The 22722-nt window shown below is 39.8% G+C and overlaps 1 protein-coding gene across 1 annotated transcript in view; it reads right to left on the reverse strand.

The window, feature by feature from the left end:
• FCHO2 (FCH and mu domain containing endocytic adaptor 2) overlaps positions 1 to 22722 on the reverse strand; it is a 120177-nt gene that overhangs the window by 93831 nt on the left and 3624 nt on the right. Inside the window, exon 2 of the mRNA XM_079791560.1 lies at positions 6944 to 7035. Coding sequence (XP_079647686.1) covers positions 6944 to 7035 — 92 coding nt within the window. The remainder of the gene's footprint in view (positions 1 to 6943; positions 7036 to 22722) is intronic.

The raw sequence follows: 22722 nt of genomic DNA on the forward strand, positions 1-22722 counted from the left end.
TCCAAACTCTTCCCTTACCCCACACCCCTAACAGGCCAACAAAAAGGAACTATTCACAGTATCTGCCTCTCACTGCTGGCACTGTGACTTTTTTCTGCTCCTTCAATTTTTTGTCCTTTTAATAAACTATATTACAAAGGTAGTACTTTGATCATCTAAAAAGTTAATACATAAAAAAAATTAATATCTTAATGGATAAGTTTTAACATCAAGAAATAAGAAGTGGTCCAATTTCCAGAAATAGTGAATTGATACAAAAACCTCCCAATAAGGAAAACTAGAAAAACACAGAGGAAGAGGTGTGTGACTAAAAGGCATCCGAGAACTAAGGAGACAGTTAAGAATCAGTAGGCCAAGATCCAAGTGAAGAATACCCAGAGAATTGAGTCAGATATGTAGGGCAGCTTTTCCCTTGGGGGCATCTAGAAGAGGCCGCTAAGACTAAGAAGTGGAACAGCGCTTTTCACAGCCTCACAGGGCACGGGAGACAAAACTATAGATTGAGACCAGTCAAGGGGAATTATGGGAAATCCCAAATCCTTAAAATTGAGACTTCAAGAGTAAGGATGAACCATAAATAAACAAAACCGCAAAGGGACTGCAACCCATATCTTTTCAAATCCTGATACTGGATCCTACATGATGCTTATACACATTCATAAAACCACAGGCACATCCTATATAATATCCTATATAATAAAGAGCTAATATGCTAATTAGACCGAACAGCAGAACAACCATCCGGACGACCTTCCAAACAACCTTCCGGACGAAGCCAGGCCTGCGAGGGCCGGCCAAGGCTGCAAGGGGCTGTGAGGGCCGGCCAAGGCAGCCGGGACTGCAAAGTCCGAGCCCCTTGCACGAATTTTGTGCATCGGGCCTCTAGTAGGAGACAAGGCATGATTAACAAAACCCAACAGGAACAAACTGGCAATGTTCTAAAAGCTGAGATTAAAAAAAATTAGACCTTATGAATTTATGTATTATGTTTAAGGAGACAGTAGATTAAATCAAAAATTTCCAAAAAGAACTAGAAATCATTTTTTAAAAGTGGAGGAAACCAGCTCTGTCTGCCGTCTAAAGATACAGAGAGAAGGTAGTGATCTGCAAGCTGGGAAGAGAGCTCCCATCAGATACCAAACCCTGTTATAACATAGACTTTGGACATTCCAGACTCCAGAACTGTGAGAAAATAAATTTCTGCTGTTTAAAAAAAAAAAAGTGGAGGAAACCATAGCAAATTTGAACAAAGATATAAATTCCGTATCTGAAAAACGTATGTCAACAGCAAATTCAATACACGGTAGGGAGAATTAGTAAACTAGAAGAGAGGTGAGAATAATCTCCTGGAATAAAGTTAAAAGAGACAAAAGAATGTAAAAATAAAGGAAAAGGACACAGCAAAAGTCTAACATGTGTAAAAAGGGAACAGATGTGTCAGAAGAAATGTCTCTAGAGATAAAATGTGGAGTATTTTCCAAAATTGACAAGATATATCAAACCATAGATCCATGTAGCCCAACAAACCTTGAGAGGATAAATAAAACAATATCTGCACCTAGTCACACCCTAGTAAAACTGCAGAAAATCAATGACAAAAATGTAAACCGCAAAACTATAAAACTCTCAGAGGATAACACAGGAGAAAACCTATCTGACCTTGGATATAGTGATGTCTTTTTTTTTTTTTTTAATATATTTTATTGATTTTTTTACAGAGAGGAAGGGAGAGGGATAGAGAGTTAGAAACATCGATGAGGGAGAAACATCTATCAGCTGCCTCCTGCACACCCCCTACTGGGGATGTGTCTGCAACCAAGGTACATGCCCTTGACCGGAATCGAGCCTGGGACCTTTCAGTCCGCAGGCCGACGCTCTATCCACTGAGCCAAACCGGTTTTGGCATAGTGATGTCTTTTTAGATACAACACCAAAGACATGACCTGTGAAAGAAATCATTATTAAGGTGGACTTCATTAAAATGTAAACTTCTACTCTGAGAAAGATAACGTCAAGAAAATGAGAAGAGCCCTGGCTGGTTTGGCTCAGTGGATATAGAGCATTGGAAAATTCTTTATCTACTAGAATATACATATGCATACTCTATGACCTGGCAATTCTACTGCAGGGCATATAACTAATATAAATATACTAGAGGCCTGGTGCACGTGCATGGGGTGTGTGTGTGTGTGTGTGTCCCTCAGCCCAACCTGCACCCTCTCTAATCTGGGACCCCTCGAGGGATGTTCAACTTCCCGTTTAAGCCTGATCCTGGTGGGATCGGGCCTAAATGGGCAGTCGGACATCCCTCACAATCCAGGACTGCTGGCTCCCAAACGCTCGCCTGCCAGCCTGCTTGATTGCCCCTAACCACTTCTGGCTGCCAGCCTGATCACCCCCTAACCACTCCCCTGCCAGCCTGATCGACGCCTAACTGCTCCCCTGCTGGCCCAATTGCCCCTAACTGCCCTCCCCTGCAGGCCTGGTCACCCCAACTGTCCTCCCTGCTGGCCCAGTCACCCCTAACTGCCCTCCTCTGCAGGCCTGGTCACCCCCAACTGCCCTCCCCTGCAGGCCTGGTCACCCCTAACTGCCTTCCCCTGCAGGCCTGGTCCCTCCGAACTGCCCTCCCCTGAAGGCCTGATCACCCACAACTGCCCTCCCGTGTTGGCCTGGTCCCTCCCAACTGCCCTCCTCTGCAGGCCTGATCGCCCACAACTGCCCTCCCCTTGGTGGCCATCTTGTGTCCACATGGGGGCAGCCATCTTTGACCACATGGGGGCGGCCATCTTGTGTGTTGGAGTGATGGTCAATTTGCATATTACCTCTTTATTATATAGAATATGTGTATATATACACCAAGACATATGTGCAAGAATATTCAAAGCACCCTAGCTGGTTTGGCTCAGTGAATAGAGCGTTGGCCTGCGAACTGAAGGGTCCCGGGTTCGATTCCAGCCAAGAGCACATGCCCGGGTTGTGGGCTCAATCCCCAGTGGAGGGCGTGCAGGAGGCAGCCTATCAATGATTCTCTCTCATCACTGATGTTTCTATCTCTCTCTCCTCTCTAAAATCAATAAATATACATATATATTTTTTAAAAGAATATTCAAAGCAATATTATCTACAAGAGCAAAAAACTTAAAACAATCCAAATTTCTGTAAACAGTGGCAATTACATTTTGACATATTTATACAATTTGCTATTAAACAGTACTGTAAATGAATTAAACTAAACTCAATACAAATGAATCTCACAAACACTGCTGAGTAACAGGACTCAGACAAAAAAATACCTATATATGATTAAATTGATATACTTAACACAAAGTTCAAAAAATAGGTACAACTTCCTTGACAGATGAATGAACAAATTGTGCTATTTCCATACATGGAATACTATTCTACAGCCAAAAAGAATGAATTATTAACACACATGCAACAACATGGATGAATCTCAAGATAATTTTTTTCTTTTTCTTTTCTTTTTTTGTTAATCCTCACGTGAGGATACTTTTTCATTGATTTTGAGAGAATGGAAGGGAGAGAGAGAGACAGAGAGAGAGAAGCATCGATGTGAGAGAGACAGATGTATTGGTTGCCTCTCACACAGGCTCTGGCCAGTCCTGTACTTTCTTTCTCATTAACTCTTTCAAGAAATATGAGTATCTAGATGTGTATCCGAAGTACGTGCCCTTGACTGGAATAAAACCCGGACCAGATCTGTGGGCCAATGCTCTCTTCACTGAACTGAAAAGGGTAGGGATCAAAATAATTATACCGAGTCAAAGTACCAGACAACAGAATATATTTTGCATGATTCAATTTATACTGATAATACAAACTAACCTAAATTTCAGAAGCAAATGTGGGGTTAAAAAAAAAAAAAAAGGAAATGAGTGGTTGCTTAGGGATGGTGGGAAGGGACAGGAGGGAGGGATTACAAAGAGGATGATGAATATGTTCACTGTCATGATTATGGTAACTTCATGAGTGTATGAATATGTCAAAATGTATCAGATTATATACTTTAACTATATACAGTATACTGTATGTCAGTTATACTTCAATAAAGCTATTGAAAGAAAGAAAGGAGGAAGAAAGGAAGAAAAAAGTCTGAATGGCTGACTTAGGAAGTTATTTAACCTTTACTGGGCCCCCAGTAAAATGGGGGCTGGTTAAATAAATTATCAGTTCTCGTCTTTTTTAAATATATTTTTATTGCTTTAGAGAAAAAAGGGGGTTGGGGAGAGAAGGAGGAAGGGAGGGAGGGAGTGGAGGAGGGAGGGGAGGGGGAAGGAGAGAGAAACATCAATGTGAGAGAGAAATATCGGTTGCCTCCCATACCCACCCCGAGGATAGGGAATAAATCCGCAACCTGGGTATGTACCCTAACCAGGAATCATAATGTTACAGAAGACCGGAGAAAAAACAAGCAACACTTAGAGAGATGGAGTTCCACTTTATTATTATTACTAGAAGCCTGGTGCATGAAATTCGTGCATGGAGGGGGGTTGTCCCTCAGCCCAGCCTGTACCCTCTCCAATATAGAACCCCTCAAGGGATGTCCGACTGCCCGTTTAGGCCTGATCCCGGTAGGATCGGGCCTAAACGGGCAGTCGAACATCCCTCTCACAATCCAGGACTGCTGGCTCCCAACTGCTTGCCTGCCTGCCTTCCTGATTGTCCCTAACCGCTTCTGCCTGCCAGCCTGATCACCCCCTAACCACTCTGCTGCCAGCCTGTTTGCCCCCAACTTCCCTCCTCTGCCGGCCTGGTCACCCCTAACTGCCCTCTCCTGCAGGGTTGATCACCTCCGACTTCCCTCCCTTGCAGGCCTGGTCCTTCTCAACTGCCCTCCCTTGCAGGCCGGGTGCCTCCCAACTGCCCTCTCCTGCTGGCCATCTTGTGGTGGCCATCTTGTTTCCACATGGGGGCAGGATCTTTGACCACATGGGGGCAGCTATATTGTGTGTTGGAATGATGGTCAATCTGCATATTACTCTTTTATTAGATAGATAATGGTACAGGGGTGGGGGCCAGCTGGTTTGCCCTGAAGGGTGTCCCGGATCAGGGTGGGGTTCCCTTGGGGCATGGGGCGGCCTGAGCGAGGGGCCTGTGGTGGTTTGCAGGCCGGCCACGCCCTCTGGCAACCCCAGCGGAGGCCCTGGTATCTGGAATTTATTTTCCTTCTACAATTGAAACTTTGTAGCCTGGAGCGGAGCCAAGCCTGGGGCTCCCTCTGCAGCCGGCAGCCATTTCTGTTGGGATTATAATTGAAACTTTGTAGCCTTAAGCTTTGCTTCCCCTGTTGCCGGGAGCAACCCTGGCCTGCTCTCTCAAGCTCCATTCTGCCGCCATTTCTGTTTGAATTTGTTTACCTTCTATAATTGAAACTTTGTAGCTTGAGTGGAGGCTTAGGCCTGGCAAGGGCAGGCAGAAAGCTTGGCTTCCTCTGTTACCTAGGAAACCTTGCTCTCTGTGGCTGTAGCCATCTTGGTTGAGTTAATTTGCATACTCGCTCTGATTGGATGGTGGACGTGGCTTGTGGGTGTGGCAGAGGTATGGTCAATTTGCATATTTGTCTATTATTTGGTAGGACTAGAAGCCCAATGCATGAAGATTCGTGCTAGAATGGGCCCTCCTTTCCCTGGCTGCCGGCACTGCCTTTCCATTCAGGCCCAGCCCCTTTCCGCTCAGGCCCTGGAGCCGCCTCTTTCCACTCCGGCCCTGCCTTCCCACACTGCCCAGAGGCCCTGAGAGACAGGGTTGGGGCGGAACCCTGCTTCGTCGCCATTCCCACCCCCCCCCCCCCGCCTACCCCCTTGTCGCTCAGCACCTGTGTATGCAAATTAACCGCCATATTTGGTGGGTTAATTTGCATACTCACTCTGATTGGCTGGTGGGCATAGCAGAGGTATGGTCAATTTACATGTTTGTCTATTATTGGGTAAGATTAGCAGGCCAAATTATCAACTTAAAAATTAGCCTGCTATATTTGGTCAAACATTTAACCCTTTGCATTCGCTTGCTTTTCTCTCAATTCCTTTATTCTACTCGGGATTTAATTTTTAAATACCCCAGATTTTACAAAGCACGGCAGTAGAATAAAAAACTGGAATTTCTTTTCATACAAACTTATTTATTTGGATTTTTTTATATTTGAAATTATTGATACATTCAATACAATTCGACATACGAGCTGCTACCGATGCTAACCGTGTCAAGTCACACTCGACATCCGAGTGCAAAAGGTTAATGAACTCACCCCCAATGCTTTGGCAGGGCCAGACCAAATGATTTCACAAGCCTTATACAACCCGCAGGCTGAACATTCCCCACCCCTTAACTACAAGTTCAGAAAACTTAGTCTTTTCAAATTATTTTAGTACGTTTTCTTTACTGACATGTTTATTTAAAGAAATTGTTGCCGAAACCGGTTTGGCTCAGTGGATAGAGCGTCGGCCTGCGGACTGAAGGGTCCCGGGTTCGATTCCGGTCCAGGGCATGTACCTTGGTTGCGGGCACATCCCCAGTAGGGGGTGTGCAGGAGGCAGCTGATCGATGTTTCTCTCTCATCGATGTGTCTAACTCTCTATCCCTCTCCCTTCCTCTCTGTAAAAAATCAATAAAATATTTTTTTTAAAAAAGAAGAAATTGTAATATTTTATTCTTCAAAGTTCCTCAATTTTTCTATTGTATCACCTTGCTAGCACATTCAATGAAATATATGTAGATAATATTTTCAGGCAGTGATACATAAATCAGTTTAACAATGCCAGTTGGAGCCACTATTTAGCCCTCAGTAGATCACAGATATTACTTTAAAGTATAACTATAGTACACTTTTAACAACTGTACTTGAATACAATCAAAATTTTCTCATTTATATTCTAAAATTTAACTTGTAATAAATTGTTAAATGACATGAAAAAATACATACCTTTCTCTTACAAAATCTGCTAGCTCTTTTGTCGATATCTGTCCATGTTTCATATTATGGTAAAGAACATCAAAGCCACTATTTTTTTCCCCCTACAATTTAAAAAGATTTGTAGTTTAATAAAAAAAAAAAAAGAGAGAGAGATCAAAATAACATTAACAAATATGCAATTCTGACAGTCAGGTAAGCTATCTTTCCTAAATTTAACCATTGTTGCTCACTGTAAGACTTTAAACTATATCAAATGAATATTGTAAGGTTTCATAAAGTTTATTTTTATTATATATGCAATCATGTATATATGCATACTCTATAATCACTCATAAAGGTACATTAATGAAATTAAGTCTGAAATATTAAGGAACTGGGGGCCCAGTGCACGAAATTCGTGTACTGGGGGGTCGGGGTCCCTCAGCCCAACCTGCCCCCTCTCACATACTGGGAGCCCTCAGGGGATGTCCTACTGACGGCTTAGGCCCACACCCCACAGGGAGCGTACCTAAGCCACAGTCTGGCCTCCCTTTGTGGGAGGCAACCGGGCTGGTCAGGGGAAGGCACCAGCCCCATCACCCCACTGCTGCAGCCACTGTCAGTCACCGCAGCCACCAAGGAGTTTTTATCAACACAGACTCCAGTCCATTCACCAAGAAAAAATGACAACTTTCTTTAGGCATTTTCAAGATGTGTCTTTCATAGGATATGGATTTCTTTATTTATTTTTTATCCTCACCTGAGGGTATGTTTCCAATGACTTTTAGAGAATGTGGAAGAGAAAGAGAAAGACAGAGAGAAACACTTTGATTGGTTGCCTCCTGCATGAGCCCTTATCTGGGCCCCGGCCAGGGAGGAGCCTGCAACCTAGGTACATGCCCTTGATCAGAATCAATCCCAGACCCTGCTGTCTGCAGGCTGAGGCATTATCCACTAAGTCAAACCGGCTAGGGCAGGATATGACATTTCTTAGCCTTCCAGCAGCAGACCTTCATTTTTTTTCTCCAGAAGTGTGGTGGAAAAACCCTAGATCACCTTTTTGGATTCTTGTTACCCAAGTTACTAAGAATATTACCAGTGGCATACAGGAAGCTTAGCCAATGTGCAGTCAGAAAAGGTGTTTCCTCTATAGTTCACACCAATGGAGGGCTGGGCCCTGCCCAGGCCTAAAGCCTCTGGCCGAAGCTTTAGGCCTGGGCAGGCCTCTCCAGCTCCCTCTGATCACCGGCTCAGCCCCTGCCCAGGCCTGCCCAGACCAAAAGCCTCTTGGGCAGGAGTGGACCCCCAGCTCCCTACAATCAATCGCAGGAGGTCCGCTCCTGCCCAGGCTGAAAGCAGACCCCCAGCTCCCTGCCCAGGTGATCAATCGCAGGGGGTCCGCTGGTGTACCAGGCCGGAGAAACCCCCAGCTCCCTGCAATCGATGGCAGGGGGTCCACTGGTGCACCAGGCCAAAACCTCCAGTGGAGGCTTTTGGCCTGGAGCCGGAGCGGACACCCAGCTCCCCGCTTTCGATGGCAGGGGAGCTGGGTGTCCGCTCGTGCACCAGGCCAAAAGCCTCCGGTGCCTCTCAACGGCCGGATAGGCCCGCCCCCTGCGCCTCTTAACGGCAGGATAGGCCACCCCGAGTCCCGCCCCCCAGCCTCCTGCCGGCCCAATCGTGGGCGTAGCGGAGTGATGGTTATTTGCATATTACCCTTTTATTAGGTAGGATAATATGTAGTATAATTTAGAAAAGATAACCATGGACCTCTTTAAATACATTACTAACTACCAAAATTCAATTCCTTGAATAGGCATTAAGGGATCCCTAATTATTTAACACAGTGATTTTCAACCAGTGTGCTGCAAGAATTTCTAAAACATACAATACTTGACTATTTAGTCAGGGGCACTGCCCTCTTTTCCCTTAGATCATCAAATTTAAAAAAATGACAACAGTCAACACAACAAAAGCCATCCAGTGTGAATGAATCAAAATTACACCTATTTTTTGGCAGATCAGCAAAAAATTATTTTTTGGTGTGCTGCAGAATTTTAGTAATTAGTTTATGTGTGCCATCAGATAAAAGGTTGAAAATCATTGATTTAACTCAAAAGTCTGTACTTTAAAATTACTAAATCTTGACATCTTAGTCAAGACAGCATATTACTAATCATATAAGCATTGATTAATGAATAAACGTTATAATAACAATTTAAAAGTCATTATTATAACTTTTATTACATGAATAAAAGTTATAATAATTAAACTACAACAGAGGTGGGGAACCTTTTTTCTGCCAAGGGCCATTTGGATATTTATAACATCACTAGAAGCCCGATGCACAAGATACTTTATAATTGCTAATATGAGTCTTTCAGTAAACTTAAGCAATTTGAGAAGTGAGAAAGTAGATAAAATTTTAAAAAGAGCATTAACAGTCTATTAGCTAGTCCTCAACTAATGGGAAATTAACAGAACCAGACCACTACACAATCCTACAAAACCTTTAGTTATTTAATCTAATAAATGTTAAGTTTTAGCTAGTCATAGCAAAGAAAACATTAGAAATACCAATGTCATCTACACTAATAAAAGAGAAACATGCAAATTAACAGTACCTCCACTAGGCCCACAAGCCACGCCCACCAGCCAATCAGTAGCGAGTATGCAAATTAACCTAACCAAGATGGCTGCAGCCATGTAGCGAGCAGGCGGCTTGGGTTTCCCCAGCAATGGAGGAAGCCAAGCTTCCCGCCCGCTCTGGCCAGCCCTGGCCTCCACTCAAGGCTACAAAGTTTCAATTATAGAAGATAAATAAACCCCAGATACCAGGGCCTCCATTTGGGTTGCCGGGGGGCATGGCCAGCCTGCAAACCACCACAGGCCCCTCACCCAGGCCGCCCCACGCACCAAGGGAACCCCCACCCTGATCCGGGACACCCTTCAGGGCAAACCATCCGGCCCCCACCCATGCACCAGGCCTCTATCCTATCTAATAAAAGAGTAATATACAGATTGACCATCACTCCAACACACAACTGTCCCCAGGTGGTCAAAGATGGCTGCCCCCATGTGGACACAAGATGGCCACCACAAGATAGCCAGCAGGAGAGGGCAGTTGGGAGGGACCACGCCTGCAAGGGAGGGCAGTTGTGGGCGATCAGGCCAGCAGAGGAGGGAAGTTGGGGACGACTGGGCCTGCAGGGAAGGGCAGTTGAGGGGGACCCAGGCCTGCAGGGGATGGCAGTTAGAGGTGACCAGGCCTTCAGGGGAGGGCAGTTAGGGGCAATCAGGCTGGCAGGGGAGCAGTTAGGCATCAATCAGGCTGGCAGGGGAGTGGTTAGGCGGTGATCAGGCTGGCAGGCAGAAGCAGTTAGGGGCAATCAGGAAGGCAGGCAGGTGAGCAGAGCAGTTAGGAGCCAGCAGTCCTGGATTGTGAGAGGGATGTCCGACTGCCCGTTTAGACCCGATCCTACCGGGATCAGGCCTAAATGGGCAGTTGGACATCCCTCGAGGGGTACCAGATTGGAGAGGGTGCAGGCTGGGCTGAGGGACACACACCCCCCTTGCACGAATTTTGTGCATCGGGCCTCTAGTAGGTGAAATAAAAGACTTTATCAATAAACCAAGCTCAACAACTCTCTTCACAAGTGTCAGTGTTACTTTTCTTCAGTGAAAAATAAAGAATAGTATATATTTACTGGAAATAAAAAGCAATACCATAAGCAAGTGTTATGCAACCTGAAACCTAATTTTTCCAAAGTTTGCCAAAAACAGGAAACATATTATAGGAACTTCCAGTTATGTTGACGTGATCCCTAATAAACTTGTCAACTAATATACTAAGTAATTAGTTTGCCATACATACAATTAAAACGTCATATTCGAATACCGGGTGCTGTAAGCTTAAAAAAAAGTCATATTCGTAAGGAGATAATATCCTTAACATTATGAATAGCCATTTTCATTTTTCAGGAAGAATGTAACATTAGCCCTAATCGGTTTGGCTCAAGGGATAGCATGTGGGCCTGCAGACTGAAGGGTCCCAGGTGCGATTCTGCTCAAGGACAGGGCACGTACCTCAGTTGGCAGGCTCGATTCCTGGCCCTGGTCATAAACTACAGTCTCTTATGAGTCCAAACATATCCATTTGGCTTCTACAACTTTTTCATGTTTAAGATAAAGTTTATAATCTAATTCTAGTTTTTACTTTCCCTGGCTTTTGCATGCAAATTTATTCCACCCAAAATAAGAACATTTTTTGAAATAATCATTATCACTAGTCTATAGCAAGTGAAAATAACATCATGCAGATTAGTAAATAAAATTATAAATAATAACAGGCCTGAAATGGATTCTGATGGATTCATCCCATTACTTGACTATAATATAGAAATTACAAATGATTAGAGGACCTACCAACTCTCATAATATGAACCCTGAAAGAAACAAACCTGAAATCTAAAACCTTAAAATCCAAAGTCTGAAGCTCTTATGTCCCAAATTTCTTGCCTAACATACCTACTACTTCTCATTTGCACATAATTCTAACAAGCCCAGGTTACCTGAGTTCCCAAAGTGCATTATGCATATTTAAAGGCAAAATGGAGAAGAGCTGAGAGTGAAGGGCTATTTAAACCAGCACACAGACCTAGCTGGTTTAACTCAGTGGACAGAACGTCAGCCTGTGGACTGAAGGGTCCCAGGTTTGATTCTGATCAAGGGCACATGCCCAGGTTGTGGGCTCGATCCCCAATGTTGTTTGAAAGAAAGAAAAAGGGAAGTTGGGAGATTCCCTTTTTCTCTTGGAGAGTAGTTTTACCTTTTCTTAACAAATTGGTTCTTGCTACCTCAATTTCTGAAAGTTGGTATCTTCCTAATAAGAGCAATATATTTTTAAATTTCAGTTTGAAATATCTGTAGAGTTATAGGAAATGGCTGAAAATGGACAGGAAGGTTCTATATATAAGCAAGATTTTTTTTAAGTTGGTCAAATCTTATTCACTTAGAAAAGTCAGCTTTCCCTAACAGTTGGATATGGTTGCTATTTATGTTCATTGGTAACAGATGACTGCAGAAATCATAATGACCCATTCTTCTATGGAGGCCTGATACTGCTTTTTCTTTTTTTAGGTAAAAAAAGTAAATTGAATTGAATTAAAAAGGAAGGTGCAAAACAGTATCCCTAATCGAATTTCATTTTCTCTGAAAAAAATAACATGTTGTATATACAGGGTGGGGCAAAAGTAGGTTTATAGTTGTGAGTATGCAAAACACAGTTTAATCTTAAATTATTATTTATTAATTATTACATTATTTTCCATATGAACAACTGTAAATCTCTGCCCCACCTTATACTTATACAAAAGGAGTCTCAAAGGCATATACAACAAACTATTAACAGCAAATTATTTCTGGAAAGTGGAATAATGAGCATAGATTAACTTTCCAATAAAAAATAAATAAACCAAGTCTTCAATATAGAAGAGTTAAGAGGTATCATGACATTTTTAAAATGCAATTTTCTTCCAAGTATACCACAACTATTGATATCAAATCTTGCTTATAAATGACTGTTTTTTTCCTTCTGCTCAAATTTTTAAATTATTCTTTTTTTACAAGTTTTACTTAGATATAATTCACACACCATATAATTCACCCATTTAAAATCTGTACACTGTAATAATTTTTAGGATACTTATAGAGTTGAGCAACCATCACCACAATCATCGTTAGAATATTATTGTCGCTGAAACCAGTTTGGTTCAATGGATAGAGCGGACTCAAGGGTCCCGGGTTCGATTCCGGTCGGGGGCATGTGCCTTGGTTGTGGGCACATCCCCAGTGGGGGGTGTGCAAGAGGCAGCTGATCGATGTTTCTCTCTCATCGATGTTTCTAACTCTCTGTCCCTCTCTCTTCCTCTCTGTAAAAAAATCAATAAAATATATTTTTTTAAAAAAAGAATATTATTGTCACCCACCCAATCAAACAAACACACAAACAAAACAAAAAACCCATAACCAAATACAGGCATACCTCAGAGATACTGTGTGTTCAGTCCCAGACCACCGCAACAAACTGAGTATTGCAAAAAAGCAAGTCGTAAGTTTTATGCTGGTGGAGGGACTTGCCTCCAATTTATAAAAAACACAACATCTGTGAAGCACAATAAAGCAAAGCACAAAATGAGGTACACCTGTGGCTAGATTTTTAAGAGTACCGGTAGGTATTTACTAATCAGTGATGAGCTTCTTTTCAGGTGGTTAATTCATTAGTTTAACAAGTAAATACACATGTCCACAAAGACATCTGTACAAGAATGTTTATAGCAGCATTAATCATAATAGCCAAAAGATGGAAACAACCCAAAAGTTCATTACCTGACAAATGAATAAAGAAAATGTGATATAGCCCTGAACTAGAATATTATTCAGCCATAAAAGGAATAAAGCACTGATATATGCAACAATACTGATTAATCCCGAAAACATTATGCTAAGAGAAAAAAGCCAGTCACACAAGACCACATATTGTAATGATTCCATTCATATTAAAAGTCCAGAATAAAAAAAAAATAAAGAGAAAATAGATTAATAGGTTGCTTGGGGGTTGGGGGTAACGTAGGGGATGATAAATGGTACAGGATTTCTTTTTGAGGTAATGAAAATGTTTTTAAATTGACTGTGATGATGGTTGTAAATATTATTAAAATTGTGAATATTACCAACAACCACTGAATTGTATACTTTAAATGAGTGGATCACATGGCATGTAAAATATAGCTCAATAACATTATCCAAAAAGTTCAGTAAATAACATTTTTATCTTCTTTAATCAATAAATTCTTGCAGAGAAACTTTTCAGTATTAACCGACAAAAACATTAACACCATTGCTGGCCCAAGGAGAACAATTGCTAAGACCGTTTGCACAAGATGGGATCTTTTTTTTTTTTAATAAATATATTTTATTGATTTTTTACAGAGAGGAAGGGAGAGGGATAGAGAGTTAGAAACATCGATGTGAGAGAACCAGCTGCCTCTTGCACACCCTCCTACTGGGGATGTGCCTGCAACCAAAGTACATGCCCTTGACCTGAATCGAACCTGGGACCCTTCAGTCCCCAGGCCGATGCTCTATCCACTGAGCCAAACCAGCCAGGGCTAGGATCTTTTATCTGCTCATCTTAATGCACTTTACAAAGAGGTATCACTTTCACAGAACATCCCCTACCTTCGACCTGGGGCAAATAAAATTGTCCTATAATCCAATATAAATAAGTGTTAAAAATCTTTGGATAGCCCGGCCAGTGTTATCAGTGGTTGAGCATTGACCTATGAACCAGGAGGTCAGAGTTTGTTTCCAGGGCAGGGAACATACCTGGGTTGTGGGCTCGATCCCCAGTAGGGGGGTGTGAAAGAGGCAGCGGATCAATGATTCTCTCATCATTGTTTCTGTCTCTCTCTCCCTCTCCCTTCCTCTCTGAAATCAATGAAAACCTATTTTTTTTAAATGTTTGTATAACTATTCCTAGTATGAAGTAAAAAAAAAAGTTTTGCCATCCTTTGAAGATGAAAGTCCAGAATCATACTTCCTCTTACCACTCCAATTTAACCAAGACTACTACAGTTAACAGTCTGAGGTATATCAGTCCAGATTCCTTTTCTCATACATATAGTAACATGCTACATTTTAATATGAAAATGAGGTCTACTATGCATATTGTCTTAGACCTAAATTATCATCTGAACTGAAATTTAACTGAAAAGATAACCTAAGTAAGGTCCCAAGTCACTGAACATGTTCAGATTTTTTTCTAGCCTAATACAGTTTACAAGTAAGACATCCTTGAAATATAAAATTAAAAAGTTTAAATAAATCATCAAACTTATTTTGGAAACCCAAAGGCACCTTTATCTTTTTCTGGTTGATTTTATAGCACAACTTTATACCTAAAGTTTTTTAATAGATTATAAAATACAAGCTAACATATTTCCACTTGAAGAGAAATGCGTATCTCTATTTAAAAGGCTATGAAATTCCCATTTTAACTAAAATGGAACTCATATACTAAGTGTACCAATTAATGAGGATTTTTTTCACTAGATGGAGTTACACATATGTTTATATATATGCGATTTGATATGTGTGCTATTTTGTTGTATTGACAAGCTTCAAAACTTCATATGTCAAATTTGCTGAAGGTGTTAACATCATAGATATTTTTACACTTAAAAATGTCGAATTTCGTGCCAAAAAAAAGAGTATTTGCGGGAAGTTATAATTCATTACTTTATTTTGAAGAAAAAGTTATCGTATACTTCGGGAAGCTTATGGTGAACATGCTCCATCTCAAGATACTTGTGAACGCTAGTTTAAATGCTTTAAAAGTGATGATTTAGATGTGAAAGACAAAGAACGTCCAGGTCAACAGAAAAAGTTTGAAGACCAACAATTACAAGCATTATTGGGTGAAGATGCATGTCAAACTCAAAAACAGCTTGCAGAAAGATTAAACATTGCTCAGCAAACAATTTCTGGTTGTTTACAAGCAATGGGAAAGATTTTAAAGGAAAATGGGTGCCACATTAACTGAACGAAAGACAAATGGAAAACCGAAAAGTCATCAGTAAAATGTTGCTTCAACGGCAGGAAAGAAAGTCTTTTTTGCATCAAATTGTGACTGGCAATGAAAAGTGGATTTATTTTGAGAATCCCAAATGCACAAAATCATGGGTTGATCCAGGTCAACCATCAACATCAACTGCAAGGCCAAATCGCTTTGGAAAGAAGACAATGCTCTGCGTTTGATGGTATCAGGAAGGTGTGGTGTATTATGAGCTTCTAAAACCAGGTGAAACCGTTAATACTGATCGCTACCGACAACAAATAATCTATTTGAACCACACTTTGATCGTAAAATGACCAGAATGTGCCAGAAGACACGGCAAAGTAATTTTGCTTCATGATGATGCACCATCACACATTTCAAAGCCAGTTAAAGACACGCTAAAAGATCTTGCCTGGGAAGTATTAACCCACCCGCCGTATTCACCAGATGCCTCAAAACAAGAAAAGTTCTATTGGGATGGTATCCACAAATTACCTAAAGATGGGGAAAATGTGTAGCTAGCGATGGACATTACTTTGCATAAAGCACTATTGATGTTTCTCTTGAAATTATCATGTTTTCTTTGATTATAAAATCTGCATTATTAATTGGTATACCTAGTAGCTAGGTTTTAAGAACCACAAAAATAGTAGAAAAGCATAAAGCTATAAACCCCACAGATTAATTTACTGATTTTAGAGAGAAAGGAAGGGAGAGAAACATCCATTTGTTGTTCTATGTATTTATGTAATCATTGGTTGCTTCTTGTGTGTGCCCTGCCCGGAGATCAAACCTGCAACATTTGCATATCAGGATGATGCTCTAACCAACTGAGCTACCCAAATGAGCTACCATCCACAGTAAACCCCACAGATTTTAGTTAATGGTGTGAAACTTCTCTTTCAAATAATCTTTTAAGGGCAACAGTAAATTAAACACTTCAATTTTGATGAGTCCAAGAGCTGAAAAGTAGGCAGAAGATAGAGTGTAGACTGTATGAATTAAAAAGTTGATTTTACCCATTTTCTTTTGCAATTAAAAAAATATGTATTTTGGGGGAGGGAAGAGAAAGGTCAGGAGTTACTGTCATGTGAATAACAACATGCCTAATCTTCCTTTGACCTCCAGACAGTTTAAATATAAATACCACTTCCTACCTTTCTACATTCTCCTTTTACTCTAACTCTTACCAACATTTATTAGATAACATTGGGTAAGTCACTGCAAAGTATAGCATTAATACATTTCTGATGGTCTCACTTTATTTGACTTCTCTGAAAAAACACAATAAAACATTCAACCAATTCTGAAGATACTCTTTCTCCTTTGAAGAATGGCCCCTCTACTGAAGAATCTTCTAGACACTTTTGATGGGAATTCAACAAATATGCAATGACAGCCTTCCAGTACCATTTTTGCCTTAAAAACTGCTAGGAAAAAAAGAAAAAAACATATTCAAGCAGTTTTTCACACATAATCACTAAAAGGATTCTGCAGAACTATTGGCAAGATATCACTAAAGCAAAAAAAACCCCCCGTGATTATAATATGTAAAATGAACCTGGCCAATGTGGCTCAGTGGTTGGGTATCGACATATGAACCAGGAGGTCATGGTTGATTCCTGGTCGGGACACATGCCCAGGTTGCTGGCTCCGGTTCCCAGTGAGGGGCATACAGGAGGCAGCGGATCAATGATTCTCTAATGTTTCTATCTCCCTTTCCCTCTCCCTTCCTCTCTGAAATCAATAAAAATATATATTTTTAAAAATGTATGTAGAATGTGCACTGCTCAGAAGTCAAAACTACTCAGTGCAGGTGCAAAAGTCACTCAAACACATTTGTTGGTTGACTGATGAGTTTTAATTATAACTTACCTCTTCCCAGTTAAATCCTTAAAGTCATCTAATAAATATTACATATGGATTCTACAAAAATAGCAGATGCAAACAGTTGTGAGATAATTTTCATTTTTATGTCTTTCAAATTTTCTGTAATCTGTAAATAAATGTAATTTTCATTACTCTCAAAATGAAAATAATAAAACAACAATTTCAGCTTTCTCAAAAACTCTTCAAGCTATACTTACAAAGACACTGAAGGCTACCACTTAAACTGGCATGCTGTATACATTAATACTTAAGTTTCAAGTCCTCATAATTCGTAAGTGGAAAAAACAAACCTAAATGTCCAAAGGGGCGGGATTTAAAAAAAAAATTATGGCCACTCTATTCCATGGAAACCTATGGAGTCACTAAAAACATATCCAAGAATACTTAATCACATGAGAAAAATGCTTGGTATCATTTGGAAATTGTAAGATACAAAACTACCGTATTTTCCAGCGTATAAGACGACTGGGCGTATAAGACGACCCACAACTTTTCCAGTTAAAATATAGAGTCTGGGATATACCCGCCCTATAAGATGACACCCAGCGTATAAGGTGACCCCCGACTTTTGAGAAGATTTTCCTGGGTTAAAAAGTCGTCTTATACACCGGAAAATATGGTATATAGTAGAACCCATTTAAAATTTCATGTTTCTAAGTACCTTAGAGGATAGAGGGAAAGGCTATAGGTAATTTTTACTTCTGTTTTACCTATCCTATATAATAAAAGCCTAATATGCAAATCGACCAAATGGCAGAAGGGTCCGCAGAACGACTGGTCACTATGATGAGCAATGACCAAGGCAGGAGCTGGCCCCTGGTGGTCAGTGCGCACCCACAGGGGGAGGGCCGCTCAGCCAGAAGCCAGGCTCATGGCTGGCGAGCGCAGCGGCAGTGGCGGCAGCACTAAGGAGCAGCAAGCCGGTGGCAAATAGCAGCATGCAGGCAGGCGCTAAGGAGCGAGGGGTACCGGACTGCAAGAGGGTGCAGGCCAGGCTGAGGGACCCCCCCACACCCCATCCCAGAGCACAAATTTCAGGCACCAGGCCTCTAGTTACATCATAATTATGGTTATAATTAAAAGGAAAACCATCTTCACTGGCTGTTGTTTCACCCAACTAAAAACTAACATTTTTTAGTTTTAAGACCCCAGTACCACCAATTTGCTTTACTTATATTGTACCTTCCTTCCCTAAAGCCAAGCAAACATACTTGTCAGTATTTTCCATAATATTTTTTAAAATATTTTTATTGATTTCAGAGAGCTAGGGAGAGATAGAAACATCAATGAGAGAGAATCATTCATCAGCTGTTTCCTGCACAACCCCACTAGGGATCTAGCCCACACCCAGGCATGTGCCTTGACAGGAATCGAACCATGATCTCCTGGTTCATAGGTGGACACTCAACCACTGAGCCACGCCAGCCATAATTTTTAATCCTGAAATTCCATCAAGAAACATGTTTGTGCCTCATGAACTGATGGAATTGTGTGCCTCATCTTCATCACACAGTTCACTAATCACTTCCCAATATAATCTTCTCTGACTGGTCATTCCAGCAACATTCTCTAGTATTTTCATCAATAGATATAACTATATATCTCAGTTGCTATTTTTGTTTCTCCCCATATCTGACCAATGTATGCTAACTCTGTGGACCCAATTGTTATTAAAATTCTTAAAACTCTTAATATTTTTTAATTTTTCCATAGTAGGTAAATTGAAAGCCAATCCATTATTCCCTTTCCTTTATAAACCTGTATAACACCATATTTCTATAGGGATTTCTTAGGATTAATTGTTCTAGAATTATGAAATCAGGATGGATTTCATCATTTCAAAAGATACCCCATGACTCAAAAAAACTACTTCCAAAGGACTTATGCTAGCCAAATATGCAGGATGATACAAAACATACCTGTTCTCCCACGCCTTTGCCTAAATAATTTAAGTAGTTCTGAAGGGATTAGAGCATTTAGGATTTAGTGTGCAGGGCTAGAAAAGAACCCAGACAGAAAATGTTTATCCTTTCCGTATCAGTGCTCTAAAATCCTTCCCCTGAATTAAATTTATGCAGACCAAATCAGTATTAATTTCTTACTTTCAAATTCCTCCTAGATTAAGGCAAAAAAAATTACAAAATAACCATCCCTCCACCCCCATCCCGAACCAAAAATCCAAGGGCCTCACAAAATTTGGTGCCATCTAAAATACTGTAATTTTATAATGTTTGCCCGTCAAGTCTACTTGAACCTAGTTAGATGAAATCTGTAGTTTGCATTTTCATAGCCTGTTGCAGTTGAAAACAATTTGGACATGGCTAACTGGCTGTTATACAATTATACATTTTAATTTAGTGGATGTTACTTGCTTACATATACATAGGTTATCTATGGAAAGCTACATAAGAAATTGTTAACAGTGATTGTTTTTGGGGAGATCTTGATGACAGAAGAAAAGGACATTTTTTTAATACTGTATATCCTTTTGTAACTTGAATACTAAACTGTATAAATTTCACAAATCTGTTAATGTAGATATGTAAATATACATACATATATACTTTTTGAATTTTAATATACCATCTGATGGGATCATATCCTAAGCAGGTACCCCAAACTATAATATTTGGAAAGTTCAAGTAATAGAAAGTCTATATCCTGGGTTTCTATGGTCACTTCAAATAATTTTCTAAAGACATACATTTTTAAATAACCCCAAAGAATGTGTATGTGTGTGTGTATATATGTGGTTATTAGTCTCCCATCTAAGATACTAAATTTATATTAAATAATCAAGCAAAAATATAACAATGGTTTGCATTCCAATGTCCTATTAATAGCAATTCCAGGCGTGTTTTTTTTTTAAATATATTTTATTGATTTTTTTTACAGAGAGGAAGGGAGAGGGAGAGTTAGAAACATCGATGAGAGAGAAACATTGATCAGCCGCCTCCTACACACCCCCTACTGGGAATGTGCCCGCAACCAAGGTATATGCCCTCGACCGGAATCGAACCCGGGACCCTTCAGTCCGCAGGCTGACACTCTATTCACTGAGCCAAACCGGTTAGGGCGCAATTCCAGGTTTTTAAAAATCATTTTAATCCTCTGTTTATCCATGTAATCACATATCAAATTTTAGATATGTAACCAAGTGCTCCAATTTTATTTAAAAACTTAAGTATGACAATACTAGTGAAATCAACAGACAAATGGAATGAAATTCTTGTACTGGTTAATCAGTAAAAGAAATAAGGAAAAACTTCAGGATAAATATACCTAAGATAATGTTTTTCTAATATATTTTATTGATTTTTTTACAGAGAGGAAGGGAGAGGGAGAGAGAGTTAGAAACATGGATCAGCTGCCTCCTGCACACCTCCTACTGGGGATGTGCCTGCAACCAAGGTACATGCCCTTGACCGGAATCGAACTTGGTACCTTTCAGTCCGAAGGCCGACACTCTATCCACTGTGCCAAACCGGTTAGGGCTAAGATAATTGTTGTTCATTCTCGATGTGCTGACTGGAGATAATCTTTGGAAAAAGTTAACTAAGTAAAAATGTCAGTTTACCACAATGTGATGTATGCTAAAGAATACTTGGTGTCTTTTAGAAAATACGGCATAGCTTATATAGGATAGTTTTACTATGTAAAATGAGATTTATAAGGTATTTCATCAAGTATGTTGTGCTTACTTATTTTATCCCTTCAATAATTGTCAATTACCTATGCCCAGTAGGTATGGCTCAGACCCATGCCTCAAGAGGTCTCAAGTTCCATTCCAGGTCAGGGCATATGCCCGGATTGAGGCGTGCAGGAGGCAGCCAATCAATGTTTCTCTCTCATCAATGATTGTATCTCTCCCTCTCCCTTCCTTTCTAAAAAAAATCAATAAAAACATATGAAAATAATTATAACCTATGAAATCCATTTCTTAAAAAAATTTTTAACTCCTGAATTTAATAATCTTAATTTATACAAAAACATGAAGCTAATTTAATAACTATAATACAATGCTGACAGAGAATCTCAAAAGTATTATTAACTGGTACTCTTAGAGAATGAAACAGCACATCAAGACGCTTCCTAATTGTAATAATTGTCGATATCTTTTTTAAGTCATACAATCTTCTGATGAGCTAACAACTGATATTAAAGACAATAGTGTAGTATCTGCTATTAATATTTTTTGCTGTCCAATTTTAATAGAAAAGAAAAACATTTTCAGCTTGATTATCAATGGCACTATACTTTGTGGCAAAAAAATGACTTATCAGCAACAAAACACCTGTTTGTGTAGGAAGTTCGAATATATTTTTCTCTTTAAAGTATAATATTAAGTAAAAGAATTTGTAACATAGCATATATTCTAAGTTAAGAAACACCATACTTTAAAGACTTAAAGGCAGGATATGCTGCTTTCAAAAAAGCTTGAATGATTCAAACTTTCCTCTAATAAAATGCCACAACAAAAGGTTTGTCTTTTTACATGTAGGACAAAAAACAAAACAAAACAATTAATAGGTTGTTTAGTTACAAATCTAAAACTTTAAAGATTCTCATTCTGACAAGTTTTATTCTGTTTTGACAGTGTCACTTTAAACATTCGGAAAGAAAAGTGAAGTTAATTGTAAGTTCTCTATTTTAAGAAATTATTTTAAGCCCTGGTCAAGTAGCTCAGTTGGTTAGAGCACCATTCCCATACACCCAAGTTACCCATTCCATTCCCAGTCAGGGCACACAAAAGAATCAACCAATGAATGAATAAATAAGTGAACAACAAATCTACATTTCTCTCTCTCTCTCATCAATAAAAAATATTTTTAGAAAATTATTTTATAAATGATCCTAAAATATGTAAATCTTTAAGTTGTTTTAAACAGACAGCTATCAAATAATCAGAAGTTACTTAGTTCCTAGACTTTCTTAGTTCATTTACCCCTCCTTAGGAGCTTTTTAAGCTCTAATTTAGAGCTTTTCAGCCCCAATTCTAATCTTGAAAGTAAAATAAAATACAGTCTATTTTAACTACTTGTACTCAATAGTGAAATGAAGGCAAAGACTGCAACATAAATTAGACTTGGGATTCGCTATAGGTTTCAGATAGCGAAATGTATTCCTCTATTAAGAGAGACAAAAAGGGTACATACACCAAATTTGTACAAAAATGTTTATAGAAGTATTCATAACAGCCAAGAACATCAAACAAGGCTATGTTCAAATCTCAGTTAACAGAAAACAAAAGATAACTTTAAAATGCTAGTATACAATTTGTAATTAAGTTCAACTTTCAAAA

The sequence above is a fragment of the Cnephaeus nilssonii genome (genome assembly GCF_951640355.1).
Source record: "Cnephaeus nilssonii genome assembly, chromosome: 2".
Classification (NCBI taxonomy): domain Eukaryota; kingdom Metazoa; phylum Chordata; class Mammalia; order Chiroptera; family Vespertilionidae; genus Cnephaeus; species Cnephaeus nilssonii.